At 53.8% G+C, this 27597-nt stretch overlaps 9 protein-coding genes and 1 non-coding gene across 10 annotated transcripts; 5 read left to right on the top strand and 5 right to left on the bottom strand.

Moving 5' to 3' along the window:
- Positions 1–60: 60 nt before the first annotated feature.
- On the bottom strand, positions 61–2298 carry EV422DRAFT_127659 (Rad9-domain-containing protein). The gene is made up of 8 exons (XM_053064718.1): positions 2198–2298; positions 2058–2128; positions 1826–1975; positions 1639–1756; positions 1247–1578; positions 1121–1185; positions 343–1048; positions 61–265 (listed from the first exon to the last, which is right to left on the bottom strand). The coding sequence occupies exons 1-8, from the start codon at positions 2229–2231 to the stop codon at positions 242–244; spliced, it is 1500 nt and encodes a 499-aa protein (XP_052923892.1). The 5' UTR covers positions 2232–2298; the 3' UTR covers positions 61–241.
- Positions 2299–2667: 369 nt separating this feature from the next.
- Positions 2668–5050, top strand: EV422DRAFT_536094 (kinase-like domain-containing protein). The gene is made up of 2 exons (XM_053070805.1): positions 2668–3985; positions 4062–5050. Exons 1-2 carry the CDS (start codon positions 2855–2857, stop codon positions 4743–4745), a joined length of 1815 nt encoding a protein of 604 aa, XP_052923891.1. The 5' UTR covers positions 2668–2854; the 3' UTR covers positions 4746–5050.
- A 221-nt stretch (positions 5051–5271) lies between these two features.
- Positions 5272–6966, top strand: EV422DRAFT_536092 (uncharacterized protein). The gene is made up of 2 exons (XM_053070804.1): positions 5272–6261; positions 6394–6966. Exons 1-2 carry the CDS (start codon positions 5635–5637, stop codon positions 6784–6786), a joined length of 1020 nt encoding a protein of 339 aa, XP_052923890.1. The 5' UTR covers positions 5272–5634; the 3' UTR covers positions 6787–6966.
- A 1892-nt stretch (positions 6967–8858) lies between these two features.
- On the top strand, positions 8859–8929 carry EV422DRAFT_t102. The gene has a single exon. It is a non-coding gene; the product is annotated as a tRNA-His (tRNA).
- Positions 8930–9529: 600 nt separating this feature from the next.
- On the bottom strand, positions 9530–12139 carry EV422DRAFT_127436 (Calreticulin family-domain-containing protein). The gene is made up of 8 exons (XM_053064717.1): positions 11976–12139; positions 11812–11895; positions 11534–11740; positions 11232–11406; positions 11098–11156; positions 10384–11007; positions 10071–10304; positions 9530–9938 (listed from the first exon to the last, which is right to left on the bottom strand). Exons 2-8 carry the CDS (start codon positions 11884–11886, stop codon positions 9552–9554), a joined length of 1761 nt encoding a protein of 586 aa, XP_052923889.1. The 5' UTR covers positions 11887–11895; positions 11976–12139; the 3' UTR covers positions 9530–9551.
- Positions 12140–12315: 176 nt separating this feature from the next.
- Positions 12316–14776, bottom strand: EV422DRAFT_569238 (uncharacterized protein; the record flags this gene model as incomplete). The annotated part of the gene is made up of 5 exons (XM_053072744.1): positions 12316–12427; positions 12492–13393; positions 13469–13914; positions 13986–14058; positions 14138–14776. The coding sequence occupies 5 exons, from the start codon at positions 14774–14776 to the stop codon at positions 12316–12318; spliced, it is 2172 nt and encodes a 723-aa protein (XP_052923888.1).
- A 124-nt stretch (positions 14777–14900) lies between these two features.
- Positions 14901–16929, bottom strand: EV422DRAFT_536085 (PI31 proteasome regulator N-terminal-domain-containing protein). The gene is made up of 4 exons (XM_053070803.1): positions 16417–16929; positions 15898–16324; positions 15334–15813; positions 14901–15253 (listed from the first exon to the last, which is right to left on the bottom strand). The coding sequence occupies exons 1-4, from the start codon at positions 16676–16678 to the stop codon at positions 15190–15192; spliced, it is 1233 nt and encodes a 410-aa protein (XP_052923887.1). The 5' UTR covers positions 16679–16929; the 3' UTR covers positions 14901–15189.
- On the top strand, positions 16921–17695 carry EV422DRAFT_536082 (uncharacterized protein). The gene is made up of 2 exons (XM_053070802.1): positions 16921–17360; positions 17418–17695. The coding sequence occupies exons 1-2, from the start codon at positions 16930–16932 to the stop codon at positions 17506–17508; spliced, it is 522 nt and encodes a 173-aa protein (XP_052923886.1). The 5' UTR covers positions 16921–16929; the 3' UTR covers positions 17509–17695.
- Positions 17696–18101: 406 nt separating this feature from the next.
- EV422DRAFT_599522 (Spc98 family-domain-containing protein) lies at positions 18102–23454 on the top strand (the record flags this gene model as incomplete). Its single annotated transcript, XM_053073662.1, has 6 exons — positions 18102–18484; positions 18553–18800; positions 18861–18950; positions 19013–20523; positions 20587–22288; positions 22356–23454. 6 exons carry the CDS (start codon positions 18102–18104, stop codon positions 23228–23230), a joined length of 4809 nt encoding a protein of 1602 aa, XP_052923885.1. The 3' UTR covers positions 23231–23454.
- Positions 23455–23998: 544 nt separating this feature from the next.
- Positions 23999–26366, bottom strand: EV422DRAFT_569235 (uncharacterized protein; the record flags this gene model as incomplete). Its single annotated transcript, XM_053072743.1, has 5 exons — positions 23999–25848; positions 25914–25942; positions 26002–26070; positions 26144–26225; positions 26306–26366. The coding sequence occupies 5 exons, from the start codon at positions 26364–26366 to the stop codon at positions 23999–24001; spliced, it is 2091 nt and encodes a 696-aa protein (XP_052923884.1).
- Positions 26367–27597: the final 1231 nt, after the last annotated feature.

Below are 27597 nucleotides of genomic sequence, written 5' to 3'. Positions count from 1 at the left end.
AGTTGAAGCCATATTAATAGGGGACGTACGCGCGTCAAAGTTGGAAGGCACTGCGAAAGCTCAAAGCTCCGAATATATACGACTAGTCACATCTTACGCATCGGTAGGCTAAACGAGCTATCTACATCCTTGTATAAGAGCGCTAGGGAAGGGATATATTTGGCATCGGCCGGGAACCTGTACATAAAGCTGGCAGCCATCGGATGGCGTGCCCTGCTTTCGGTCACTTTATTGTGCGTAATCAGCGCTTAAAGAAAGATCTCGCCTGTCAATAGGATAAGCAAATGGTCTGAAATCAAAAGCTCGCATGATGTTGACCGAAGGATTCAGCTTGTTACGCACCTTCTTCACAGGAGGGGTTGGTTCTAAAATTTCGTTGTCGTCATCGTCCAGAGGGAGGTTGCCAAGCTCTCTCGAGCGACGACCACGGTTCTGCTGGGCTGCCAATGACGGAAGCCCCGCAGGTTTTTGAAAAGCACCAGGTGCGGGCCTTTGTCCGTCATCTGGAAAGCTATTTGAGACGTGCGTGGTGGTTGTGCCAGGTGGGGAAGCGATTGCCATCTGGCGTAGCTCTGCTTCTCTTCGACGGCTGTTCCGTAATTCCGCCATCAGTTCCAGCATTGCTGGACCTTTGCGGGGAGGCGATGGCGGAAGTTCCTCGTCGTCGTCGTCATCCGCCCCCGGTCCAGTATCCAGCGCTGGATTAGAGGTTTGATCGAACCGATCTTGTCGACTGTCATCATCCTCTTGATCTCTTCGTAGTATCGGGATTCGCTGACGTTGAACTGGCTCCACATCTCCAATAGTGTTTTGCTTACGCGCTTCCGCATGAGAGAGGGGGGCAGACGAACGCGGCGTAGCGGCTGCTGTTCGTGGTCCTCCCTGAGCCGCTTGGGTTCCCTCGTGTACTGGTGTGGTTTGATTTTGCTGACTCTGCCGTGCCCTCGCATCCTCCTCCTCCGCGTCTTCGTCGAAGGGGATGGTTGTGGCTATGACAAGGTCAAATACATACAGGTCGGGCGCTTGTGTTACTGTGAAAATGACAGGGCTACCGGGGTCTTTCATCAGCTGAAGCCATATATTGGAGACCTCTCTGCTCACAACTAACTTCTGTGCTTACCTACCGGCCTGGTCGAAAAAGGCCGAAACTGGTTGTCCCATGGCATCAGCAAAGGTAAGAATGGCCTAGTGGAATGAGATATTAGGGGTTTTACGAAACAGTTGAACTGATTGAGGCCCGACCCACCTTGAAGTTCTTGAGATCAAATATGACGGATGTATCATTGGCCACTTCGTATTTATCAAAGTCTTCGATGTCTATCTGCAGTTCCGTTTGCAGTGTTCGATTCGCTAGATGATCGTCCTCGTCCGCTGCTACCGCCTCGGTGAAACTTCGTAAGGCTATCCAATCAGCTCCACACCGCATCGCGATTTCTTCGAGCCGGCTATGAAAATGGTTCAACCAGTCGTGGGTGATTTTGCTGCTTATTGTCCACTTGTGTCTCGCGGCATTCTTGCTATACACCGCGGCTAATGGGTCGCACAGCTCGAAGTGGAGCTTGTGTGTTTTCAAAACGCCTATTGCAAGTGTTGTGTTGTGAGCCCGGGCTTGGTCAGCTGCAGCAGACGTTACCTTACCATATTTGCACTGCAACTGAATGACCAGACGGTCTTCGTTCCCATTGCATTGCAGTCTGATTCGGCAGCTCTCTACGTTGTCGACAGTGTTTTTCGCCCGAAAGATGTTCAAAAGAGGCTGAGACGGAAGGCCGCCTTTTAGTCCTCAGCACTGGACCTAAATCCCATAGCCGCACGCGCAGATCACCTTGAGGAGCACATGACAGGAGCTGGCGGCGACACCTGTGCTTCCGGAAGCACCCGCTTGACTGCCAACCGAGTAGCGTTCGAAGAAACCCATTCGCAGCGCATAATGGGCACAAGCTGAGCGCGAAGCGTTCACAGTGGCGAGTAGCAGCTATCCGAGACTCTCCGTTAAACAAGCTTCCTCAGGATTTCAATTCTCGTACCAGCGGTTGAGGAAGAGCAGTTAAGCATACTTTGTTGGGACGAGGTTGGATATATAGATCCTCTCCAATCTTTGCTAGACACTGCAGAATTCGCGCGAACGCTGTGATGGGTGTAGTTCAGCGCTTAGGCACATCGCCATCCAAAGCACAAAACAGAAACCAAGGCTCACGCTTTAGTGCTACCGCCGGTAGCACGGCCTCCATCCTCGTTTTTCTTGCGTATATATGTAAGCTCCACGACTGACTTTCCCACGTCGGAGTGTTGCCCAGGACGAAAATACAAAAGCGAACCTACGAGACGTTCGAACAGGATTCATGAACAGGTTGAGACCCGTCAAAGTGGCTGGCTAGTCCATTGACTGCAACGTGGCTTGTCTCGAAAGTAACTCCGCCGACTCGGAATTGACGGGACGGAGCACAACGGTTTCGTGTCTCCCAGAAGTCTAAATATGGGCACGTATCTGGTGCGCCATCCATTTCTTTACGTCCTTTTTGAATGCTTCATTATTTGAATCTGAGAAATGTCTCCCATGTCTGCAATGCTGGTGCGGGAATAGCAACTGTGTGTCGATTTGGCTTGAAGGATAGACGGCAGGCATGGGGTGACGAGATGTTTTTCATTGCGCTCAATACTGCGTAGGTGTCAGTTTGCTCAACCCAATCCCGGGTTTGCCTCAGCCAAAACTTTCCAATAAGTATTTGCGCACGAACCACACGGAGGAACACGAAGTTTCCTCTTTAGTAAAGCAACTTCAAGCTGTTCAATCCGCGCGCGTACCTCTCAACGCCAAATACCCGAGACGAATCCGAAAGTGACCGTCCCTCCGATGGCATCTACTGAATCGAAAGTAGTCAAAAAGACAGCGCTGCAAGAGAAGCTCGGTGCCTTACGTGGTGCATTTTCGAAAAAAGGATCGAGCTCCTCAGAGATTGTTTCTCCTGACGACGACATGAACCATTCTCTGCCTTCCCCTACATCTCCTGGTGGCCAAGGAAAATATGTTACGAATAACCTGCCTGCGCTGCCGACCCGCGCGAGCGATACGACCCTTGCAGCTTCTGGTCAGCGAAGTTCAAAACCAGCTTCGTCAGCGCAGGGATATCAGATGTACTCCATATCCAGTGGAGCCTCTCAGTCATCCACCGATGTCTACAATTCGGGATCGTCGTCCTTGCCACGCCAGACCACCAATCTAACGAAAGGCAAAATGGCCCACGGCTCGATGCCTTTGGGGACAGAACGATTGAAAATACCGGCAGGTGGAAAGGCCATTAGCGAAGACACGGGATCTGAAGAAGAGCTGGACCAAATTTCAGAACTGAAGCTCAACAGCCCAACGGCGGCATCGAGTGCCATGCTAAGTGGACAACGGAGCGGAAGTGTAGACACCCTGAACGCACAGGCTGGGACACCCGCAGATTCAAGCCTGGGTAGTCAGAGCGGGGGCGCAAAGCACCATAAATCGCTTCCGAAGATTACAACGCTTTTCATGCCGAAGAAGAACCGTGCTTCCAGCGCCACGCCTGGCTGCGATTCGGGTCTTATGTCTCCCGTTTCACCAAGCATTGGGAATCTGCCGTTAACGCAGAACTCCCGAAAGGGTACTCTGTCTGCCTACGAAATGGGTCCCAATGCAGCCCCGGGCCTTCACCGCGACTACAACCTCGATGACTTCCATATTGTTCGGAGAGTTGGCAAAGGTGGATTTGCCAATGTTTTCCTTGTTCGGTTGAAGCATTCGACGGGACGGTACTACGCTCTCAAAGCAATCAAGAAGCACGATGTTGTGAAGATGAAGCAAGATAAACAAGTCATGAACGAAAAGAACATTCTACGGAACATCGATCACCCCTTTATTGTCGAGTTATACCATACATTCCAGAATCCAACTTATCTGTTCATGACCATGGAATACGTCGCTGGAGGGGACCTGTTTTCGTACTTGAGGAAAGCCCAGGTATGTTCAGTTCTGATGTTTCTGCCCAGGCTGACTTCTCAATCAAAACCGCACTCTGATATTACGTATCTATCAGCGCTTTTCCGAGGAAGCTTCTCGCTTCTACGTATCCGAAGTTCTCATCTCCTTGGAATACCTCCACACGAACAAAATCATCTACCGAGACCTGAAACCTGAAAATATTCTTCTGGATACGACTGGCCACGTAAAGCTCGCGGATTTCGGGTTCGCCAAGGTCGTGAACAAAACCACTCAATCTTTCTGCGGTACTCCTGACTACATCTCGGTCGAAATCGTGGTCAATAAGCCGTACACCAAAGCGGTCGACTGGTGGTCGCTCGGTGTCCTCGTCTATGAGCTCATTTCCGGCAAAACACCCTTCGGCGATGAATCGTCCGACCGCATCTACGATAACATCCAATCCGGACGAATAAAGTGGCACCCTCTAATCAAGGGCCACGCCAAAGAGCTCATCCGTCGATTACTGGACATCGACCCCGAGAAGCGATTGGGAAGTAATGGTGACGGCGCCGAGATCAAGCAGCATCCTTGGTTCAAGCCGGTGATTTGGAAGAAGGCTGAAGCTCGCCAGACCGTTCCTCCTTTCGTGCCGCCGTGCCAGGCTCCCGAAGTCATCGAGCAGGATGGTGTTGCGCGCGGTGTGAAGTCCGATGAGTACATGGAAGCCTTGAAATCGCCAGTGTCCACCAACGGATTCTTCAGGCCTGATCCCTTCGTTGAGCTGTTCAAAGACTTTTGACGAGGGGGATCTCCGCCCTTCTTCATTGACTGGACAGGACACCTTCTATCCCTGTTCGAAATTTTGGATATTACCGGATGCTTCTAGATGGTAGTTTCGTAGTACCATCGGTAGGGTATTAGGGACTGGCAGGGCAAGCGGATCGGTTTGACGATAATGTTTAGGTTTCTGTTCTTAATTTATACCCGTTATAAGTGGGTTTAGAGTTGCTTCTTTGAACGTGACGCTTGGCCTGGGTCAAATTTTGATCGACACCGGAAAAACGAAACTTGTTTGATTTACATGTCTTGATCAAAGAAAATTGCGAAATAGCGCTACCTTTCCACTCCCACGTGCAATTGCTGGAGCATCGTAGACCCTTTTCATAGTCTCCCTCCCAGGCAATGTGAGGTCAAAAAAGCAGGAGAAAATTCCGTTAAGGCAAAGTTTGACGGGCAGACGCGCTGTCGAATGTCCTGCACAAACGCGTCATATATCCAGGCGTGGCCAGGCCCGATGGGGACTTTTCCTGCATATTTCCGCTTGGCCCGTGCCTACGCTCCTTCCGCCTTTCCTCAAAGACGCAAAGGGCGGTTGTACGGCACCTAGTTCAATCTGATGGCACCTAGTTCAATCGCAAAGGTGTCAAGCTGATGGCAGTTTTTGTTTCACGCCGGATCCCGCCCTCACTATGGCGTACACCGGAACCCAGCCCAGCTGGGCCCCGTATACGAACATGCAGACCGTTGGGGTGCGGGCCAAAGGCTCTGCATAGACTCTCTGAGTACTATAAAAGCCCGAGTCAGCATCTCCGCCCTCTCACCTGGAGGGATCAAGAATTTCGACTGAGACAATTTATTTTGTAGCGGAGGAATACCAAGGACGCACCTTAGACCATCGAACCAGCGAAATGCACATTCAAGCACTATCAATTGCGCTCGCAGGCGTTGCTGGCATCTCCGTCAACGCTGCTCCTGCACGTCAAAGAGCGCCGGCCGCCATCCAACTTCGTGATGTAGCCACTGGCACTACCACTGGCACATGGACCGAAGCGGCAGCTGCTCCTGCTGCAACACTTGCCGAACGCGACGTGGCGGAATTCGTAGCGCTCAACCGCCGCCAGTTGCCTGGAATTACAGAGTTGCCCGCACTTATTACTGAGGCGGCAACCGCCACCGCTGCGACCGCTACCGAAACTGCCGTGCTTAGGAGGCGCGATCCGGCGGTTCTCCGTCGCCGACAAGTCACGGTCGAACCCATTCCTCCCCCGGTCCCCATCCTCCCTCTTCCCCCGGTAGCATCTCTCGAAGCAGCCATTACATCCACCGCTTCGGCTACCGCTACCGCCACGGCCGCAGCGGAACGCATCCGCCGCCGGGTTCCGACCATTCCAGACATCCCCGCTATCATCCAGACGGCCATCGCAGATTACTTTACCCTTGGTGCCGCAACGTCGACAGTGACCGCCACTGCAACCCCTATTGATGTAAAACGTTACCGTCGCCAGGAGGTTCCCCGCATCCCTCTCGATGCGCTCCAGGAGGTTCCCAGCGTCCCTCTCGATGCGCGCCAGGAGGTTCCCCGCATCCCCCTCAATGCGCGCCAGGAGGTTCCCCGCATCCCTCTCGATGCGCGCCAGGAGGTTCCCCGCATCCCTCTTGATGCGCGCCAAGAAGTTCCCGATGCCATCGAGACCTTCATTGACGAATTGATCCCGACTCCTACCACAACGGCGACCGCATCGGCGACAGCAAATGTAGCGGAAGGCGTCATTAACAGCCGCCGCGTTCGTCGCCAAGTGCTTCCGGTATCTCTTATCCCAGCGATCGAAAGCCTTATTCCAACGGAGATCTTGGCCCCATCAACCACGGCCACTGCAACCGCGGCGGCGGCGGTTACCCCGGTCCTTCGAGTGAGGGCGCCGGCTATGCTCAACAACGAACGTCGACAAGTCCTATCCTTGCCGGCCATTATCATCCCCTTCCCGGTGACCACCACCGGCACCGCTACCACAACCGCAGCGGCGGCTACCATCGTACCAGCTCTGACGGTTGTGGCCTAGGGTCGTGAACCTTTGATGGGACGTGGGGTAGAGATTTGGGTCGGGAACTATGGATGCGACTACATTGGGTGGACATTTATACATTTTTGTGCAATGGACCGCTATTCCACATCCGTCTATTCTTCATGTACAAAGAAGCATGCTATATAATATTTTTTCAATTCAATTTGCTCTATGAAACTTGCTCTTACCTCATGCCTCGCCCGAATGACCTGTGAACGTCGAGGTTGAAGATGCATCCACTAGACTGCATATGCACCAGGCCTTGTTCAGGCAGCAAAGGACGATCCGTGAATTCCACATACCGCAAACGGAAAAGGAGGCTACCGATTCACGCCCATTCAGCCGTTCGCAATCCCCCCGGTCTGCATTTGCCAGCCTGTGCTGCCAGCAGGTTGTATTTGGTGAAGATCTGTTCTTTAGCAGCCCGGTCGAGCCTTCATATGGTCCAGCGCCGAAGGGCATAGTGCCAGCACATCATGTTTGTGAGCCGTAAGTGTCGGCGTAATCAGCAAATGCGCTTGAACAATTGTATTCTACCGTCTGTCCTTGAAACAACAAGCCAAAGTGTCTGCGTAATCTGCAAATGCGCTCAGAGAACTGTATCCCACCGTCTGTCCTTGAAACAACAGGCCAAAGTGGTATAGTGGCAGCACATCACGTTTGTGAGCCGTAAGTGTCTGCGTCATCTGCAAGTGCTCTTGGATATTTGTATCCCAGCATCTGGCCTTGAAACAACAAGCCAAAGTGTCTGCGTAATTTGCAAATGCGCTCAGAGAACTGTATCCCACCGTCTGTCCTTGAAACAACAGGCCAAAGTGGTATAGTGGCAGCACATCACGTTTGTGAGCCGTAAGTGTCTGCGTCATCTGCAAGTGCTCTTGGATATTTGTATCCCAGCATCTGGCCTTGAAACAACAAGCCAAAGTGTCTGCGTAATTTGCAAATGCGCTCAGAGAACTGTATCCCACCGTCTGTCCTTGAAACAACAGGCCAAAGTGTCTGCGTAATCTGCAAATGCGCTCAGAGAAACTGTATCCCACCGTCTGTCCTTGAAACAACAGGCCAAAGTGGTATAGTGGCAGCACATCACGTTTGTGAGCCGTAAGTGTCTGCGTCATCTGCAAGTGCTCTTGGATATTTGTATCCCAGCATCTGGCCTTGAAACAACAAGCCAAAGTGTCTGCGTAATTTGCAAATGCGCTCAGAGAACTGTATCCCACCGTCTGTCCTTGAAACAACAGGCCAAAGTGTCTGCGTAATCTGCAAATGCGCTCAGAGAAACTGTATCCCACCGTCTGTCCTTGAAACAACAGGCCAAAGTGGTATAGTGGCAGCACATCACGTTTGTGAGCCGTAAGTGTCTGCGTCATCTGCAAGTGCTCTTGGATATTTGTATCCCAGCATCTGGCCTTGAAACAACAAGCCAAAGTGTCTGCGTAATTTGCAAATGCGCTCAGAGAACTGTATCCCACCGTCTGTCCTTGAAACAACAGGCCAAAGTGTCTGCGTAATCTGCAAATGCGCTCAGAGAAACTGTATCCCACCGTCTGTCCTTGAAACAACAGGCCAAAGTGGTATAGTGGCAGCACATCACGTTTGTGAGCCGTAAGTGTCTGCGTCATCTGCAAGTGCTCTTGGATATTTGTATCCCAGCATCTGGCCTTGAAACAACAAGCCAAAGTGTCTGCGTAATTTGCAAATGCGCTCAGAGAACTGTATCCCACCGTCTGTCCTTGAAACAACAGGCCAAAGTGTCTGCGTAATCTGCAAATGCGCTCAGAGAAACTGTATCCCACCGTCTGTCCTTGAAACAACAGGCCAAAGTGGTATAGTGGCAGCACATCACGTTTGTGAGCCGTAAGTGTCTGCGTCATCTGCAAGTGCTCTTGGATATTTGTATCCCAGCATCTGGCCTTGAAACAACAAGCCAAAGTGTCTGCGTAATTTGCAAATGCGCTCAGAGAACTGTATCCCACCGTCTGTCCTTGAAACAACAGGCCAAAGTGTCTGCGTAATCTGCAAATGCGCTCAGAGAAACTGTATCCCACCGTCTGTCCTTGAAACAACAGGCCAAAGTGGTATAGTGGCAGCACATCACGTTGTGGCCGTGAGGACGGCGGTTCGATTCCGCCCTTTGGCATTCAACTTTCTTTTTCCTTTGCCTCCTTTTGCACTTCTTTATACGCAATCTCGTATGCGTGAATCGAACTGCGGTAAGCCGCCGCCCTCTGCAGTTTCTTCCCAGCAGGATTCATTGCGGTGATGTACTGTAGAAGGCACGCCGCCACGGTGTATGCACTTTACGCTGCGTGGTCCCCGTTCGCTCGCGTGGGCGACCCCTGCCCTCCAATCTCTTGCCCGAAAGCCTTCATTCGGAGCCGATCGGAATTGCAAATAGCTGTATACGTAGTTGACGACGTCTTTCTCATAGCTTTGGTTCTGGGTCATATCCATGGAAAGTGAACCTTCGCTTGATATCTCTCGATTGGTCAGCGTGGATCCTAGCGATACGTCGGGAAGGAGGCCCGCATCGCACGGCTGCGGGACGGTACAAGCAGGCAAAGTCCATGCCCAACTAAATCTCAAGCGTTTGAACGCAGTTTGGACGTCCTCAATAGGCTCCACACTATCAAGTATTCCACTGCATGCATTTCTCCTTAAAGTCCTTCAAATACATAATCAGAAGGTAGATGTCACAATATATGCCACCCACGCCTAGAACCCTGAAGAAATCCCTCAGAAAGCATAACAGATTCCCCCACTCACTCATCCTCCCCAACCACATTCTTCGCCTGTGCATTAACAGTCCGCTTCACAGTAGTCCCCTTCGTCTTCCCACTAGCATCAATCACCTGATCCGTCTCAACCGTCTCCGTGACGACAATCTGCTTCTTTCCCTTTGCCTTCTCCTTTCCAACCGGAACGACCGCTTCCTTCGGTTTCTTAACAACTGCTTTCGACTTTGCAGCGGCGGTGGATCCGCCAAAGAGGCTGCTGAGGAGGAGCAGGGGTAGGAGGATGGATGCGGCGAGGCCGGCGGCGATGAGGGGCAGTTCTTGGATGGCAGCGAGAGGGTTGTGGCGGGCAATGTTGGCGAATTTGAGGACTTGGTCTTTGACTTGCTCCTTGAGAGGGAGTTCGGGGAGGGCCTAAGGATATTGTGGACAGGAAAGTCAATAAGGCCTCGGGGAGATGCGGAAAACCCGGAGAGGCACGGGAAGTGATCGTTTGTAACGGCGCACACAATACAGTTCAGCCTCCTCGCAGTCGCCCAAACTCACCCTCTTTTCCTTCTTAGGAGCCTCTTTCTCTTTCTTTTCCTCTTCCTTAGCTTTCTTCTCTGCCTCTTTGGCAGCCTTCTCTTCTTCCTTCTTGCGCTTCTCAGTCTCGAGTTTGTTCTTGACGTCCCACGTCTCCTCAGCGAGCTTCCTGGCATCAGCCGCGCTGTGGCCTATGTAGATGTTGTCAAACAAGATACCGTTCTGCATGGTCCAGATCTCGAAACCGATACCGCCCTAATGTGATATGGTGACACGTTAGTTATCCGGTGATCACAAGGAATACCCCCAATGCAACAACAACGCCCGCACTCACAATGGGCGAAAAGTTGGAAGGCGTATTGTCTTCGTAATAGGCAGGGTTAGAGATTTTCTTCGGTGCCCACACGCCCTTGTAAGCTGGGTTGGCGATCAACGGCGCAGACCACTTCCCCTTATAGGCCGGGTTGCTCTTCAACGGTCTCGTCCACTCGCCGCATCCGGACGCCTTTTCGCAGGCCGGGTTAGGGATGCTAGGCGCCACCCAATCACCATCTTCCTCATCGTCCCAGTCCTCAGGCTTCTCGGCCTCCGGGTCTGGGATGGATGCGGGCGCGTCGTCAAGCCAGTCCGCCGGCTTCTGCGCATCCTCGTCGACAATCTGCAGCGGTGCGTCCTCGTCCCAGTCATCAGGCTTAGTTGCCTCCGGGTCCTCGATCTGCGCTAGGTCGACCCAGTCCGCTGGTTTGGTGTCCGTCGGGTCGTCGATCTCTTTAGGCGGGTTGACCGGCGGGTTGAAGTCTTTCAGAAGGGATCCTGTCTTGGCCTCAACGTTGTCGACGAGAATCTTGAACGTCTGGTCGGGGTCTACGATTAGGGTGTACAAGTGGGCGTCTTTATCCACTTTGGCAGAAGGAGGCGCTTCCAGGTGCTTCTCTTCGATTGCGCCAGTTTTAGCGTTCTGTGGGAGGAGGAAGTCGGTCCAAAAGATGATCAACAAACAGTCAATGAGGGCTTCCTCCTTGTCCACATTCACTCAGAGGAGACATACCTTGTGACGGAAGATGAAGTGCACCTTGTTTGTCGAGCCACACTTGTCGGGCCCAAACACTAAGGGTTTCGCATGCAAGTAAGTCTCGGTTGCCTTCCCATACAACCCTGCCCTCGATGGCAAATCAAACTCACTGATAGTGTAAGGAGTCTTATCAGCAAACTTGGCAGGATCAAACGAGCTGTCGGCAGTCAAGAGCTTCATGTAGGCGCCTCCACACTCGAGGCCGTTCTGGAGCTTCACCTCGTACTGGGCGACGAAGCTTTTACCGGCAGGGTCGATTGGGGTCGGGAACAAAGCCGTGATAGCCTAGAATGCACGGCACGGACAAAACGAGCTTTGGTCAGCTCAACGCGGAGATACTCACTACCTTCGTTTCCAACTTACAGCGTTCTCCATGGAACACTGTAGTCCCAAAACGTCCCAAGTTACTTACATGATGCGCAGCCGCGTCCTTCACCACCAAACCCTCATCCCCCTCAATCACCGCTCCTTCCGGCGCCTCAACCGCCCACCGGCCCCTATACTGCAGTAGATCCTCGTCCTCAACGCCATCCACGACTTTCTTGGACGTCGAGGGGATCCAGCGCTTGTCCCATCCAGGGGTGAATTGCTCCACGAAGGGCGCGGTGATCTCCGTGGGCTGCGCGGTGAGAGGTGAGTGTTAAACAGAGGGTTTGAAGAGAAGTGGAGGAGGCGATTGACGAGACGTACGTGGAAGGTGTGATCGCGGGCGGCAGCCGCCGAGATCAGTGCGAAGGACGCGGGGAGGACGTAAGAAAGCCGCATCTTGACGATCTACGTAAACTAAAAGCTTGAGAATTGCGCGCGACGCAGGCGTAGACGGTGCGGAAGACTGTTAGGACATGTGGCTTTACCTCCAGTATTCTCAGTTTTGGGAGCTGTTTCGGTGTGGTGAATCCACTAAGATTCCACTTCAGGAGCACCCACCCTTTTGGGGCAGAGAGAGAGAGCGGGACGAACGCGCTGCGCAATGCGCAGTCAGACGGGGAAGGTCAATCGGACAAATCGGACCAGTCGGATAATAATGCTCGACGGAGTCGGATGGACAAGATCCCACGAGTTCCAATCTCCAAAACGAGGTTCGCACCATGTACAGTATGTATACAGCACGCCTTCACCAGCACACAACCCACAAGAACTTCCCTCCTTCCTCGCAACATGTCCTCTCTCGGCATCACATTAATTCATATCCATTCAAGCAGGCAAAAACTCCTCATCAAACAACCTATCCACAAACTCATCCGCCAACCCATGAAACTCATTCGCATTATCCCCAATCACATCGTCCAGGATCTCATCCGCAATACTGAAATCGCAAAGATGCTGTGTTAATGCTGGCATCATCCAAATATAGCATCTGTGTACATTACCTATCCAGCGCATCCCACGGATCCAAGGGGCCATCAACGACATCCCGGCCCATTCGCTTCCCACTAGTAGCAGACGCGGCGGTGGGGTCGAAGAGATCGCCGGCGAGGATGGCGCGCTGGTATGCGAGGAACCGCGCTTGACCGGTTTTAATCTGCTTGAGTGTGGCTAGTGGGAGGGTGAGAAGCAGTGGCGGTGGTGGTTGGGAAGGTGGCGGGGTTTGCGTCGGGACAGGCTGGGAAGCTGCAGCGTCGACCGCCGGTGAGGATGCATCTGTGTCCAATGGAAATGTTGGTGGGGGATCATGCTCGGCAAGGCCCCTGAGAAGCCGACTTCCTTCCGCTTCGACTTTGTGCAGCAGCTCAAGCACGCGACGCAACGATGATGTATCGGCACCCGCAGTGGGGTCTTTCGTTTGATCCGCGGGTTTGGGTGCTACGACTGCGGTACTGTGTTGCTGGGGTTGTGCCCTTTGGGGTTGTGCTTCATTGCTCTCGTCCTGCCCTGGGTTTGTAATCGCGGGTTCTGTTTGTACCCCGATGGGAATGGTATCCGGCACAGGCGACGCTTCCGCTCGCCCCCTACACGGCTCAAATATATGCTGTTTCGACCTCATCCCCCCTTCAAATTCACTCCCTTGAACAACGCCGAAAATCGCCTCCGCAGGAACATTTTCCTTCTCCGCAGCCTTCAACGCCGCAACGATCGCTTTCATAGACTGCATCAGCGACGCGTTCGCGCTCCGCCCCGATGCCGGGGCTGGTGGTGGTCCGGCCCGTTTCTTCTTGACAGGTTTGTTCAAGCTGGAAAGGAAACGTTCCCAGTCTTGGTTGATGGCGCGTGTGCGCAGATCTTGGTGTTGGTTTGGGTTGCTTTTAGCGTCCTGCTGTCCAGTTTGCTGTTTCTGCGTGTCAATGTAACCGAGTTAGCCGACCATGTCCGCCCACAGCGGTAATTACCAACAAAGCACAAAACACACCTTCGCAGCCCTCCTCCGCCCACCCTCAGCCCTCCGCCTCTTCCACTCAACCTCCTCCCTCTCCCTCTCCACATCCAACAGCATCCGCGCATGCAGCTGCACGAGACGTTCATCCCTCTGCTGCAACAACCGCGTCGTCTCGACATCAGCGTTGCGGTCGCGCATTTTTAGGCCGGTTTTGGAGACCATTAGCGTGCTGCCGGGTTTGGCGATGTAAAAGCCGGACGGCGGTGGCTGGTGGTGGGGTGGTGGAGGGCGCTTCGCGCGTTGAGTTGATTGGGGGGGTTGGGAGGGTGGTGGGGTTTTGACGCGTTTAGCCACTCGGGGCGCCTTGGCCCTCAGTTGCCGCTCAGGTTCTATCCATGCCTCTTTGCTCACAGGCCGCGCACGAGTGGGCAACGCTGGTAATGGTCGACCACCATCCCGCCCGCGACGTTCATTCCGTGCTGGGAATGCCCTTGGGCTGAGATCAGCCATAGCACTCGAATCGATAGCATTTGAAACAAGCCAAACTCACCATACATGATTTTTGTGACCGCTGGCCGAGCCGGCTTTTCGCTCTGCGATGGATACTCCCGATCAAGATCCACCTATTTCATATCCCATCACCACATCATCAGTCCGTCAATCTATAAAGCACCATACTATCCAGTCGTCACGCATGCATACCTGCAACTCCTTATTCCGGGTCTCCGGCGAGCTCGGCGGGTACAGCAACGGCGGTACATTCGGCGGAGACACCCGTTTCTGCAGCTCGGGCGGGATCAGGTCCGGTGTGCTTCGGGTCGTTTGAGAGGGGAGGGTTGCGGACGGTGCTGGAGTTGCTTGTGTAGGGGGCGTTGGTAGTTCTGACGGGGGCTCTGAGACCGGTTCTAAAAGTGCTGCAGTCGGGTCCGGGGTCGGTGCCGTTGAGGGACAGTGAGTATCCCCATGCGCATCTTCATCTTTGATGCCCGCTTTGTCGTTCCCGGCGGCAGTCTCGTCCCCCCTCCCTCGCCGTTCCTCCTCTCCTCCTCTCACACGCGCCTTCACATTCACATCCACTTCCCCATCCCGATCCTTCCTGCCCACAACAGCCCGTATCAACCTCCTAACCTCCTTCACATCCCTCACTCTCGAACTCTCATCCAACTCCACGCGCGCGTCCGGGCGGAGGCGGGCCAGAAGCTGCAGTTCTTGCCGGGCGAGGGCTTGGGCGCGTTGGCGGCGGGTCGTGGCGGAGGAGGAGGAGGAGGAGGATGGGCGGTGGTGTGAGTGGCTGGGTGCCGGTATGGGTGCTGCTGGTGGGGCGTGGGATGTGGAGGACATGTAGGGTGTTTTGGATTGGGCTTCCGCACTACGCGTGCTTATGGAAAACCGCAAAAGGAAACGAGTTTGGACCAAAGTTCTTCAACGCGTGTGTCACCACAGCTGGCATATGACTTCACGTACAGTACAGTACATGCACAAACGGGCCATAAACAGCAAGCATGTAAACTATTCCCAAATCCAAGAGCTTTTACCACTGCTCACTACCATAGTAATAGGCTCCGTGCGGTCTTCAACTATTCCTATTACAGCCTAGCGCAAAGAAGTATACATAATGATTGACAGCTACTTAGGTTGTTTTGTTTCGGAGGAACGGTCCCGAGAGCAGAGAGCCGCTACGTCTTCCGCTTTAGTAATGCAGAAAGGCGCTCGCGATGCACGCCCTGTACGATGCGCAAGTCGCATGAAGATCTTCACATGAACATGTCGTCCTCGAAACCTGGCGGCGGGAGTTCATCATTGTCTGGGTCACCGCTTCTGGAACACGAGGGAAAGATAGAGTCAATACACCAGCGACGTTTCCTCTAAACGTCGAAATAACTTTGTCCCAAGCTCACCTCCATCCAGCTCCACCAAATCCACCCCTCCCACCCCCTCTGCCAAATCCCCCTCGCGAGGGAAACTGCGGTCTGCCAGGTCCCGGAATCCCCGGCGGCATAATCGGATCATACCGCGCTCCAGGCGGGGCCGCGCCCGGTGGCAGCATGCCATCGCCCCCATACTCCGGGAACCCACGCCCACCAAACATCGGATGATCTGGCCCCACAAACATTCCTCCTCCTCCGCCACCGAAGCCACCCGGGCCACCTGTTCCGGAGAACAAGGGAGGACGGAAGGGCCCGCCTAATGCACCGAAAGGGTCGAGGTCGACATCGCCGACTGAATGCGGATTGCGGAAGGGTGAGTAGAGGGGGCCTGTGCGGTGCTCGTCTTCGCCCTCGGGATAAGGGACGCCGGTGATTGGGTAAAAGTAGGGCGGGCGTGGACGGTTCTGTGTGTTGTCGCGGGAGGAGCTGCTTGCCGCGGTGGATCTGGAGCTGGGGAATGTGGTGTTGGTTTGGGTATGAAATGTGGTAACGAGCCCGTTTCTTTTCGCTGTCCCTATGGCTCGCGAAACTTACCTGGACGTGTCAGGCTCATAGCCCGGCTTGTTCAACCCGGGGATCAACTTTTGCATGATCCCAACCCTGAACTCTCTCAGCACGGCGTACAACTGATCTTCCGACGCGAAAGCACTCTCAACCTTCTTAACTGCTCCGCCCCTGCTTCCACCCTCTGCGTCAAGCTGAATCTCAAAGGGAAAGTCCAACGCCTCCGAAATGAACGTCCCCGGAGCCAACTCAATCGTATGCAGCTTCTCATCCTCGATTCCCATCCCATGCACAATCAATTTGTTCTTGCCCACTTTGACGCACTTCAGCAGGAACGTGAGAGATGATTGCGAGTGCTTGTAACGGAAGGAGAACATGTCGCCCGTAGCGTTCCAGTCCGAGGGGAGGCTGCGGACGACTACGGAAGCTTGGTCCGTGTCGGGATAGTCTGCATGGTCTGGAGAAGAGGGTTCTGAGCGGTTAGTCCGGAATTAACTCAAACGCTCCTGTTCCCGTGCTTGCCGTTGATCCTTCGCCCACGCATCCTACCTTTCCGTTCCTCACCAACACCAATAAACCTAAACCCATATCTCGACATAGCGGCGTGGAACAGGGCGACCGTAAGGTCAGCAGGCGACTTCATGGTGAATTTGCCTCCCGTCTGAGGAAGAGCCTCTATGAGAGTGCGGAGAAGAGCTTTGGGTTCCAGAGGATTCTCATTGTCGCCGGTCGTAGCGTTGTTATCGGCGCGAAGTGCACTTCCGGAAGAAGAGTCTTGGCGGGCGCCGCCTGAGCTTGAAGGGTCTGCCATTGCAACTTGGAGCAGCTATACTGCGACGATTAGTGACTGCTGTGACTATAGGTGGGTGCGAAATGGATACAAGGTGGAGGTTGCCCAACTCCGGCGAAGGAATGGGTGCAGGTTGAGATGGTGGGCGGCTGAGATGGTGAGAAATTCGCGACGGCTGAGGAGAAAGTGACGCGTCATTCGGCTGCGTCTGGGATCCGGATGGACTTGCAGCCACGCGGTGCACAGCTTTATGCGAGGTGACCGTATACAGTATGCTGGGACTCAGCGCAACGCCAGAACGAAAAGATGGATTGACCAAGCTGCTGCACTGGCATCTTGGAGAAACCGTGGATCAGGAAAAGCCGGACAGGAGCGGTCAGAAAACCACACAAGTCGATGTTTATCGGTTTGATTCGAACTCGTTGAAATTGGACGTAAAAGCATACAGCCGTTGCATAACACGCCTAGCCGAATGTGACGAGAGGAATCTATATGTTGTTGCCATTGTCAAAGCTATTCTCGCGGCGGACCTTGGCCGAGCCAGAAGATTGCTCGTTCTTACCGGTCGTGTCACCCAGGCGAATCACCTTTGGGAAATGCTGTCGAGGACTTTGGTAAAAGACCTAACCTGCGGCTTATTGATCGCCGGAATGAATAGTGAGCTCTTTAAGATTGAAACATCAAAGGACGTCGTTGTTGGAACGTATGGACTCATGTTGGAAGGAATTGACAGTGACAGAGCTTAATGCCATTCTCCTAGCGACTCCTCGACGTTCAGTTACACAAGCGGTGGGCCGTATCCTGCGCAAGGTCCATACCGCCATCCACCCTCTCATAGCAGACGTTTCTGACTCAGACTTTAGAGGCCAGGAAAAGGCTCGTCTTTCGACGTACAAGACCGAACTCAACGGAAATACATGAACAACTCGGTCATATCAGGGGCCTCCGTTGTTCTAGCATACACGACGATGAATCCTTTGATGGATGACATAGGGGTGTGTGTTAAGTCACAAGTGAGGATGCCTGACAGCAGCCGCTGGCCGCCCCTGTGCCGCTTGGAGCCGCGCTGTCGAGTTCCCTCCGAGTCGTCCGGTCATTCGGACTCATCAAAAGACTTGCACTCAGACTTGCACTCAACCGCCTTTCCCACAAGTCCCAGTGCACCCGTGGCTCAACTCGGCAGCTCGAGAAAGACAACGGTGCAGGCACGGACTAGAATTCTGACGACGGACTTCCCGACGGGAGAAGTGTTCTTGCTTGAGGTGTCCCTCTCATTCCCCGCGACGAGGAGCCAAGGACCATTTTCCCACGAGCAGTGTCCGCGAAGCTATTCAAAAACGTTCTCCTCAAAACTATGCCGACATGCTGTCCCAAACCGAGGCTATTCCTCGAGGACTTTCGCACACTATGTGGAACAATGCTCAAACCAGCGTCAAGGCAAACCATGCCTGGATGGGAGAGGCACATAGACAGTGGTCGCGTCAAACCGTTTCTATCTCTGTTCTTCGACGTGGACATCGACCGGGGCGCATACGCTCAATCAAAGTCAGCTACGTGGGTGCAGACGTTGAACGAGAAGATAGCTGCCACACTTCTTTTGCTGATCGAAGAGCGGAAGTTTGATGAGTGCAATGCTTTGCGGATACTGTTGGAGAGCCTGGGATTTGATTGTGGATTCCTCAATGGACCGGAGGGACCAGATGTGTGGGAAGATCGGCCAGCTGATGAGGGGAGCAACCTGAGCGTGGAGATGCTGGCGATGCTATGGTTGCTATTCAGTGTAGCGGACCTCCGCACGGGAGCTGAGCATGACACCCGCCGGAACAAGTAAGTTTCCCATCACCGCCAGATCGATTTAGTTCACCGTTTAACGCCACTTGATCGCATCTTTTCAGAGCAACAGAGCGCACATTGTCTGCCCATGTACAAAGCGCAGGTCGCTTGGAGGGCCGGGTCGGGGGGACGTCTCACTGGAATGAGCGGGTTCTACCACACCGATCCGACATGCGAGCCAATGACACAATTCAGAGCATGTTTCCTTTGAGCGCTCAGTACTCCTTCCATGTCATATACCCCGACACCATGTTTGAAGAAATTCCTGTTGTGCTAGAGACGGGCTTCCGGGAGCCTGATCTACTGAAAGGTAGAACGATGGGATTTCCCATTTTGCAAGGACAGGTCGCTGACTGAACATTGTTCACAGGCCCTCCTCTCCGTACGAAAGGTTCCAGAGCACGGCATACGTTGGAAGTATTCTCAACAAAAACCTTATTTGGCGCTCTGTCGCAAACCGGTACGTGTGCGCCGGTGATACGACCCTCGGTCCGGTGCCTAACCAGATGGCCAGAACAGTAGGCGTGCCAGACGATCCTCGCAGCCTGGATGTTCGATTGATTCTACCCTCTCTGGGCTCCGTCCACAGATCGTTTGATCGATTCCTCACGGCGTCGATTGCTCCTATACGATCAGGGCTCCGGCAACCGTGTAGGGACCTCCGACCGAGGTTGCGTGCTGCACAAGAAGACATGGGAAAAGACGACATGTGGACAGTCTGTAAGAATGATACGGACAAAGAGAAGATGCCTCTCAGATCCTGGGAGCGTCTTGGCCCCCACCACCAAGCCGGAAAGGCCACATTGGCTTGGAGCGAAGGAAGGTCGCCGTATCTGACGGAATGTGATTTCGGCATCTTCAGTGGCGTCTACGCAAATCACTTCGCACATCAATATGATTCATCTCAGTACCAGATGATAATCAAGCGAGCTTTCCTTCTCCAGGCCACCTTTCATTTGCTTATTGGCCTTCCCTCAGCGCTCTTCCCCTACGACGAAGCGTCAGACTCATTTGTGTTGACGACGCAGAACATTGGAAACGCTCGGCCCCTGTCTATCGGCAAGCCGAGCTTCGACAGATACCTTCAGCGGTTTATGCGCGTCGGCACCCTCGTCTTTCGGCTTGATCGCATTGTTGCGATGGTAGAAGGGAATCTGCACTTATACGGGCAAATTGGCCTGGCATTCGGGAGAGCGCTGTCATCGTACCTTACATTTCTGCGAGGGACATTCAACTCGATGAAACAAAGTTTGGGCGCCACGAAGAAGACGGTGGCTTTTGTTTCGATGTATCGCGCCCTGGAAGGCCCACTGTATCACTTGCAAGTTCTTGCATCGATTTGTCGTAGTGAGGTTGGATCGAACCACGATGAAGCTTCATTGCCACTAGGCAGCGAGCTCCTCACCCGAATCTACAACGCCACCAGCCTCCTGGACTCCTCCACCTGGAAATCCCCCTTCAGACGCGACGAGGTCCTCCGCCTCACCCTCTTCGAACTCCTCCGCCAATCCAGCCAACCCTACCTCACCTGGATCGAGCAATGGCTCGGGATGTTCAAGCCTTCCCGCCAACGCCACGAAATGGCCGGGTTCATGGAACACATGACGGACGTATGGGATTCCCACGGCGAGTTCTTCATCTGCTACAAGAAAGTCGAGACGGGTGATGGGGAGGGGTTTTGGAAGGCTGAGTGGCAACGCAGCCAAACTGCAATGCCGCCGTCGTTTTTGCCGGCGGGGTTAGCGGATGAGGTGCTTAAGGCGGGGAAGTATTTGAGGCTCTTGAGGGAGTATGAGCCGGATCATCCGTTGGTTGCGTTACGGACGGGGAAGGGGTTTAGGACTGAAAGTGATGTGCCGCTGGTTAGGTTGGGGTGGCGGTCGGATGTGGATGAGGGGTCGGAAGATGGTGGGGCGAGATGGTTTGTGCAGACTATGCGTGAACGGATCGCTGTTTATGCTGCAAAGAAAGAGGAGGAAATGAGAGTACTCGCTGACGAGTCGGTGCGGCGTAGGGACAATGCTATGAAGAAGGTTTGTGATGCTTCCAAGCGCCCTCTCCCTATGTCAAAGTATTAAATCAGTTTCTATCGTTAGCGTGCGGAGGCCATTCAGACCCGGGAAACGGAGCTAGCCCAAAAGAGACAACAAGCCGCCGCGCGCAAATCAGAAGTCAAATCCGAGATCGAGACATTCCTTCTCCAACACGAGGCCGCTAAACAGCGGGACCGTGAATACGCTCAGCAGTTAGAGCGGCAAATGGAAGCGCGCGTCACTGCAGACGAGAAAGCGGCTGCAGAAACGATCGAAGATGTGAAACGGGAACTTGTGGCGGAGCATGAGCGGAAAATGAGGGAGCTTGAGAAGAGGGAGATGGTGCTGGATTGGAAGATGCAAAGATTGGCGCTGAACCATAGGCGGCGGGAGGTCTTGTTGGCTGAGAGACTGATGGATTATGGGGTCACACTCGATAACGTAGATGGCGGCCGAGGGGAGCGGGATGATGGTCAGGAAATTGAGGGTGTGATCGTGGACACGGCAATATCGCCGGAGGACGGACCCTCCATCGAAATAAGTTTGGGGCATTCCTCGGCAACCAGCATCCAGCTGGGCGACGAGGACTCGGAGGATGAAAGGATTGAAACAAGCTTTCAAACGCATGAGACAGCATTGACTGGACGCCCGATTATAGCCGAAGGAACGGGCGACGCTGATGCATCGGTGCACAATGACACTCTTGCAGATCGCGTTTCTCACATTGAATCGCGCGAACCGAACCTGGACGAAAGACCCCACACAGGGACTGCTACACAAGTGGGCAGTATGGTCCCGGAGGTGGTTCGCGCGGTTACTGGCGAGATACCGACGTCCGGAGGTGAATCGGCCCCTGGGTCGAAACCACCACACCCCGCAATATTTGCCAACCCATCCTTCATGATGGATCCGACCGCCCAATTCACTTCAACATTACCATCCTTCGCGGACATGCTACCATTGACGAGTTTCCTGAATAATTCGGGGTTCTCCCCGTTTTTCCTGCCTGGCACGGGGAGTCACGGGTTAGCGGCGAATGTGGCGAAATCGATACCGCTCGTTGAGAGGGTCGAGGATGTCGAAGCAGACTTGGTGGTACGAGAGACGAGCGAGAGCGAACCGTCCACCCTGAGGTTGTCGCCGTCAGCGTCACTAACGTCGATTGCGCCGGCTGATCCCTCAGCGAACGATCAGAACCCCGTCAGGAAGGATGAAGTCGTGAAGGAGCTTCACTCGCGTTTTGACCGCGCGCGCACAGCAACCCCGCCGATGCACGCTGCCGCAGATCCCCCACCAGCGCCTACGAAAGCAGCCCTGAGGAAGAGCAGAGCCGGCCCCGTCCCCCAGGAGCTAATGAGTCTCATCTCAGAACCGTCGTCCTTCTTTGAGATCCTGGAACGCCAACTCTCGAAACCCGGGGGGCAAAGATGGTCGTTCCAGTCCAGCAGCATGGCGATCTGCAACACCATTGCGGCTGTCACTTCCTTGATCTCGCGGGCCACCCTGGAAGCGTTGTACCCCGGTGTGCGCGCGCATCTGCAAGTCGCGCGCCGATACCTTCTGCTGGAAGATGGGCAATTCTTTGTGCGATTGACTACGGCTTTGTTTCAAGAGGGGGGTGGGATTGATGTTGATGGACGGCGGAATGCATTGTGGCCCCCCGGATATGGGGAGATGGTTGGTGCGCTTCATGGAGTTGTTAATGCTGAATTTGCGGAGGGCAGGTTGGAGTTTAATGGAAATCCGGAGGGAAGAGACGCCGGAGGTGAGTTCACTACGCGGTCGAGCAATAGGAAGTGCATAGGAACTTTGATTGAAGATTTGATTTGCAGAGCTAAACGCGTTATCATTCCTGCGACTTGAGTATCAAGCACCAGCACCCTACAACACCATGCTGACCGGTTCCGTCCTCCGGAAATATGAGCGGACGTTCGCGTTCCTCGTCACCTTGGCTCGCGTTCGGGCAGCGTTAGATCGGTCATGTGAGTCTGAATGGTGGTTGCGATACCAAGAGAGCCGAAACAGACGTCAGCGCCGCGAATCATGGTTAGAGGAGCAACCTGGAGAGAAGGTCGCGGTTTGGGACACTAGCAATGAGCGCGCCGCCCGGCAACTGTTTTGGGAAGCCAGGGCGTTTGTGCATGGGTGGTTACGATATGCGTTTGAGATTGGTGTTGGGGGGGTTTGGGCGAAGTTTCAGACAGATTTGGACGAGCTGGTAAACACATCCGCGGATTTGGAGAAAATGTACCGACTGCATCATGCCACCCTCGACCGGCTTCACTGGCGCCTTCTCCTCCGAGCACAGCAACGGCCGATCATGAGCCTCGTCGAAGGAATGCTGCAGATCGCATTGACGTTCTCCCGAGTAGCGTGCGGTGTCAGCGATGAACTCGCGACCTACGCGAAGGCGAACGCCGCGGATGGCCGACCAGCTCCAGCTAGCAGATACCCTGACATTGAAACGATGCTCGCCGCGTTCAGGTTGCGGTTCGTCATGCTGATCAAGGTGTTGCGGGGGTTGGTGGATAGAGATGGGAGCACCTCGAGTGGGATTGAGTCGCCTGCTTTGGCAGACCAAGGGCATTCGACGACGAGGGAAGTCGCGTGCTTTATGCGACTTATCTTGGAGATCGACGGGAATGGTTATGTGGAGAGAGAACTGGTTCCGCAATTGGCAAATCTTCAGATGCAGGCGACTGCATAGGTCTTATGCGTCAGATGGCTCTGCTGAGCGTAGACGAGGGGGAAGGAAAGCAGTGCTAACTTTTTTCTCCCGTCATTTTTGAGCTCATACCATAAGCTTCGCAAGCGTTCTACTTTGAAAATAATAGAGTGTCTGGTATCGTTGCATGTTTGTCAGACGAGGGTGCCTCCCTATGCTTGGTCCTCAGACGCCGCTTATTGACAGAAAATCGACAGCGCGTGCGATTTTAGGGTCGGACACCTCCATACAAGGCAAAGACTCCTTATTATAACTTCTATAGCTAGGACTAGACTAGCTGCCTTTCGTTGCCCACTCGAGGGTGAGGTTGTGAATCAACTACGATTGCGCGCGCCGGATGATTCTAGGGCAAGTCCAACGCAAATGCGGGTGGGAGAGAGGCACAACGCGTGGAACAGGCTACTTTACGCCAAAGCCCGATAGAGAGTCGACTCACAGTGTTGAATCAAGGAACGGGCCCAAGGCAATGGCAACACGGGCGCCAGGTCGCACTATCGGTGAAACGGATATGCCCAGCAAGCCTCAATTGGATTCGCGAACAGAGCGCGAACCGGATTCGGTTGATGAAGCGACGTGATTCGAAGTAAGCAACCAACTTTCACAGAGGTGTAATCCCGTCTTTGCTGAACCAGGGGCGGCAAGGCCAGCTCAAACGACTTTTCATTCCATGGCGAGGCAGCGACTTACTACCCGAGCCATGAACGTGCCGCAACTCCCTCCAATTCCGGGTTGCACTTTTACCAAAGCACATCAGCTCGCCCCCTCATGCGATCGGGCGTGGCTCTCGACGGACCACACATACAAGACCTGCTTGCATTGCGGACATTCGAACCCCTCCTCCCCATCTGCTTCTTGCTGCAGCCCCGCCGTGCCGTCCGATGGAATTTCATGCCCCACCTCCGCAGAGCCCTTCCCATTACGCCGTAGTTTTTCCTGGCCGAGAGGAGCAGCTACTTCCGACACCGGCTGAGGGAAAGAGTCGGCAACAGCCGACTGTGCAGACGCAAGACCCTGGCGCCACATTCGATGCAAGGGTCCGTCCGATGGTTTTGCTTTCTTCTGCCCCTTTGCGTTTATTCCATTACCCACGCGCTTTTTGCCCTTGTCGGCGGGTTTGCGCGGCAGTATGTATGGAGGCAGTCCAACAGCTGGGGACATGGAAGCCATAATTTCGTTCCGAATGTCGTCTGGGAGCTCGTTCAAGACATCCGGATCTAAGTCTTCCAAGGCGGATCCATTTCTCGGGTGGGATGATCGAAGCTCAGTTGACGGCGCATCATCCATCTTGGCTGCCCCAACTGTTCCCGAGGCAGGGTTTGCATCCACGGAAGCCTCACCACCAAAGAAACCACGGATATCGCGATCCACTTCGCCTTTCTCAAAGTTCACGGCTGCGATGTTGAGCAGCGTCAAGTCGAACGGCTCCCCGTTGCACATCTTCCTAAACAAGGGCATCAAAGAATTGGTGACTACGCTTCTCGCCCTCTCTTTGTGTTCGGCACGGGCGTCCCACACCTCTACCGGCATGGGTACAGAGCGACTCTCACGGTCATCCATCCACGCCCGGACGTTTCCTTTCTGCCTCCTTCGAATGGTCAGCCGGAGGGTCTTTGCGTGTCTTCTCCAACGAGAGGTATTGGGTATCCACTCTTCCTCCTCCATACGGCCGATAAAGTCTGTCGTCAGCGAGAGTAATCGGGCCTCGACTTCGCCTTCGGTCGCGCAATGTGGAAACGAGTCTTCTATGCTGATCTGCGAGGGAAGGCCCGTGCTGACGACTTGAGAATTGTCGAAGCCATGCAAAAGGGCCCACACTTCCCCAGCTGTTTTCGTTACTAAGGTCCTCTCTAAATGTTCAAGTGAGAGGTACTTCCGAACGAGACCAACTGTGAACGTGGGCGGTTTCGCCATGGACGGGTCTCCAGCCGTTCCACAAATGCCTTCGTCGCCGGGAGTAGCGTCCACATAGTCAGACAGCATTCCGAATTCGGCCCGCTTTGCATCGCGACGTTCAGCCTCCTGTTCCGCTAACATGGTCGTCAGGTCTGTCTCTATTCTCTTCCGTACCACGCGCCCGATGCCTGGTATTTTGCGTAGACTCATGGATCCCAGGAAATCCTCCGCGCCGGGTCCCGCGATCAAGGTCGTCTGTGCATTTGGTTTCTTCGCCCCAGCACATAGTTTGCTCATCATCTTGTTGTAAGATATCCCAGCGGACGACGTGAAGCCCGTCTCCTGCTTGATTCGGAGTCGAACAAAGGCCGCTAAGTGACTCGCAATGCGTACAACCTGAAGATGCTGAGTGAAGCTCGGCTCGTGCAGTTCACTGCCGATAACGTGCCCATCCCAGACTTTCTCGTCATATTGAAAGACTTCGCCGCTCGGAAGTTTGAAAGACGTCATCTGCTCGCCCTCTGGACGTGGAATATTGGCGCAATGTTTGCCGATGATGTCCGTGACGTCCAAGAAAAGCTCGTCCATTCCCAGCCTCTCAATCTTCACCGGCCAGTTGGTTCCCTCGTGGTCGATGTTATCGCCGTTCAACAAATGCTTAACAAACTCGAAAATCTGGCGCGAGACACGACGATAATGCGAAATATCTATATGGATGTGATCGCATAAGCGGTCCGACGTTTAGATGAGACGCTGCATAGACGGTACGAACCCGAGCCGTCGCGGATGACTAATTCCGGACTGAAAGTTGAGTTAGAAGACGACAATCTGCCGCCACCTCGTTTCCGCCCAGGACATACCAGAGCTTGAACGCATCCGCCAGGAGAGCCAGCTTCCCGATGCCATATCGACGGGCAACATAGTTGCAACTACCGCGCACAACCAATACTCTGGTCAAATCCCCACACCAATGCTCAAGGAAACGGCGTGCATCCTCCTTACGTAACGACGATATGTTTTTGTTGAATAGCCAGTGGCTTTTCCTTCAAGGTTGGGTCTTTGACTTCCTCAGCTTGAGCATAGACTGTGCAAATTGCGATAATAATTAGCCAGTGTTGACGGTGCCAGGTCCCTAATGTCGAGCTGCGTATTGTCGGAACTTACAATAGTCCAAGTCAAGTTGAATTATAGCCCTTGGTGCTTGAGGAAAGGTCTCGGTCGACATTGCATGACTAGCGTGCAACAAAAGTACGTGGTGCTGCTGTTCATGAGAAGCCCCGTCCTCAATCTCTCAACGCGTCCTGTGTTCGGACATGTGTGACTTGATCAGTGAGACGCACCACATCCGAGACATCAGGCCTTGGCTTCTCACTTCATGCGCTTTTTCGACCGTCCTCGGATCGTTGAAAGGTTGCCATACTCCGTTACGGAACATCAATACAACACACAGGATTATATAACGGATGACATGCATTGGTACGTATGAAGCTTTCCGGATGGAAAGCGCCTAGGGTTTAACAGACACGATCCTACATCTTCATCGGACGGCATGCACTATGGATTCCATACTTGTTATTCACAGTATGCACATATGAACACATCAACCAAAACAAACTAAGTGTCCTACAAGATTCCAAAAAGGTATTCCAAAAATTGTACTGTCCCCCATCCTTCAACCGCATCGGGTTCACAGTCTTAGACATCCCAGCCATCATCCCAAACGTAGACTCCAGCACTATCCAGATCCGAAGGGCAATGCCGCTTCTACCAGCAAAGACTGCGATACCTCCACCTTCACAGTTGGCATCCCAGAACCAAAGTGCCCCGGCATAGGCGAAACGGGTCTACCGAACGGTGATACCGACCGAGCGATCTCCGTCGCAGCCTCCATCGCCGTCATGTTTTCCACATCAGGTGGCGAGTTACCGAGGACTTCAGTGAGGTCCGATGGATCGACAATCCGCGTTGGATCAATGGCACGTTGCGCACTTTTCGAAGCATGTGTGACAACGTTGCTTGTTGAGAATGCTGCACCGGAGGAAGTTGTGGTGGTGGTGGTGGATGTGAAGGATGTGGACAAGGTGCTACCCCCTCCAGAAGGAGAAGGTGCTCTCAGGATCGTCGTTTTTGTGATTTGAGCAAGGACGGATGCCATTTGAAGTAATAGCTTGTGCGTAGAGTGGATGGAGCGAGGACGTGCCCGAGGAGGGTTGCGCTGAGCGTAAGACGAATAGGAAAAGGAAACCGAAAGTATAGTTTCTGGTGGAGGAGGATGGAGAGTCAGAATCCACCGCCTGCCCTTTTTAAGTATTAAAGGTATGGGCGAGTCTGCGGACGCCGTGGAGAAAACAAGCGAAATGGGGCTTTGCTGTGTGATGTCACCAAAGCAGTTGGGCAGGGACGTGATTTACCCGTTCACGGTTCAAGCGGTTCACCCCAGAATGAAATTCAGACTC

The sequence above is a fragment of the Fimicolochytrium jonesii genome (genome assembly GCF_025526975.1).
Source record: "Fimicolochytrium jonesii strain JEL569 chromosome Unknown EV422scaffold_19, whole genome shotgun sequence".
NCBI lineage: Eukaryota > Fungi > Chytridiomycota > Chytridiomycetes > Spizellomycetales > Powellomycetaceae > Fimicolochytrium > Fimicolochytrium jonesii.
This window is presented reverse-complemented; position numbering and strand designations above follow the sequence as displayed.

Coding starts and splice junctions, on each gene's coding strand:
- EV422DRAFT_536092 (XM_053070804.1), top strand. CDS start 5,635: ATGCACATTCAAGCACTATCAATTGCGCTCGCAGGCGTTGCTGGCATC. Junction 6,262..6,393: donor GCATCCCTCTCGATGCGCTC/CAGGAGGTTCCC, acceptor CTTGATGCGCGC/CAAGAAGTTCCCGATGCCAT.
- EV422DRAFT_127659 (XM_053064718.1), bottom strand. CDS start 2,231: ATGGAGGCCGTGCTACCGGCGGTAGCACTAAAGC. Junction 2,129..2,197: donor ACCGGCGGTAGCACTAAAGC/GTGAGCCTTGGT, acceptor CACCCATCACAG/CGTTCGCGCGAATTCTGCAG. Junction 1,049..1,120: donor TTTTTCGACCAGGCCGGTAG/GTAAGCACAGAA, acceptor AGACCCCGGTAG/CCCTGTCATTTTCACAGTAA.
- EV422DRAFT_536085 (XM_053070803.1), bottom strand. CDS start 16,678: ATGGCAGACCCTTCAAGCTCAGGCGGCGCCCGCCAAGACTCTTCTTCC. Junction 16,325..16,416: donor TGTTGGTGAGGAACGGAAAG/GTAGGATGCGTG, acceptor CCTCTTCTCCAG/ACCATGCAGACTATCCCGAC. Junction 15,254..15,333: donor TTTGGTGGAGCTGGATGGAG/GTGAGCTTGGGA, acceptor CTCGTGTTCCAG/AAGCGGTGACCCAGACAATG.
- EV422DRAFT_127436 (XM_053064717.1), bottom strand. CDS start 11,886: ATGCGGCTTTCTTACGTCCTCCCCGCGTCCTTCGCACTGATCTCGGCG. Junction 11,741..11,811: donor CCCGCGATCACACCTTCCAC/GTACGTCTCGTC, acceptor CTCACCGCGCAG/CCCACGGAGATCACCGCGCC. Junction 11,157..11,231: donor TAAGACTCCTTACACTATCA/GTGAGTTTGATT, acceptor CGAAACCCTTAG/TGTTTGGGCCCGACAAGTGT.
- EV422DRAFT_536094 (XM_053070805.1), top strand. CDS start 2,855: ATGGCATCTACTGAATCGAAAGTAGTCAAAAAGACAGCGCTGCAAGAG. Junction 3,986..4,061: donor CGTACTTGAGGAAAGCCCAG/GTATGTTCAGTT, acceptor CGTATCTATCAG/CGCTTTTCCGAGGAAGCTTC.
- EV422DRAFT_536082 (XM_053070802.1), top strand. CDS start 16,930: ATGCTGGGACTCAGCGCAACGCCAGAACGAAAAGATGGATTGACCAAG. Junction 17,361..17,417: donor AAGGACGTCGTTGTTGGAAC/GTATGGACTCAT, acceptor CCATTCTCCTAG/CGACTCCTCGACGTTCAGTT.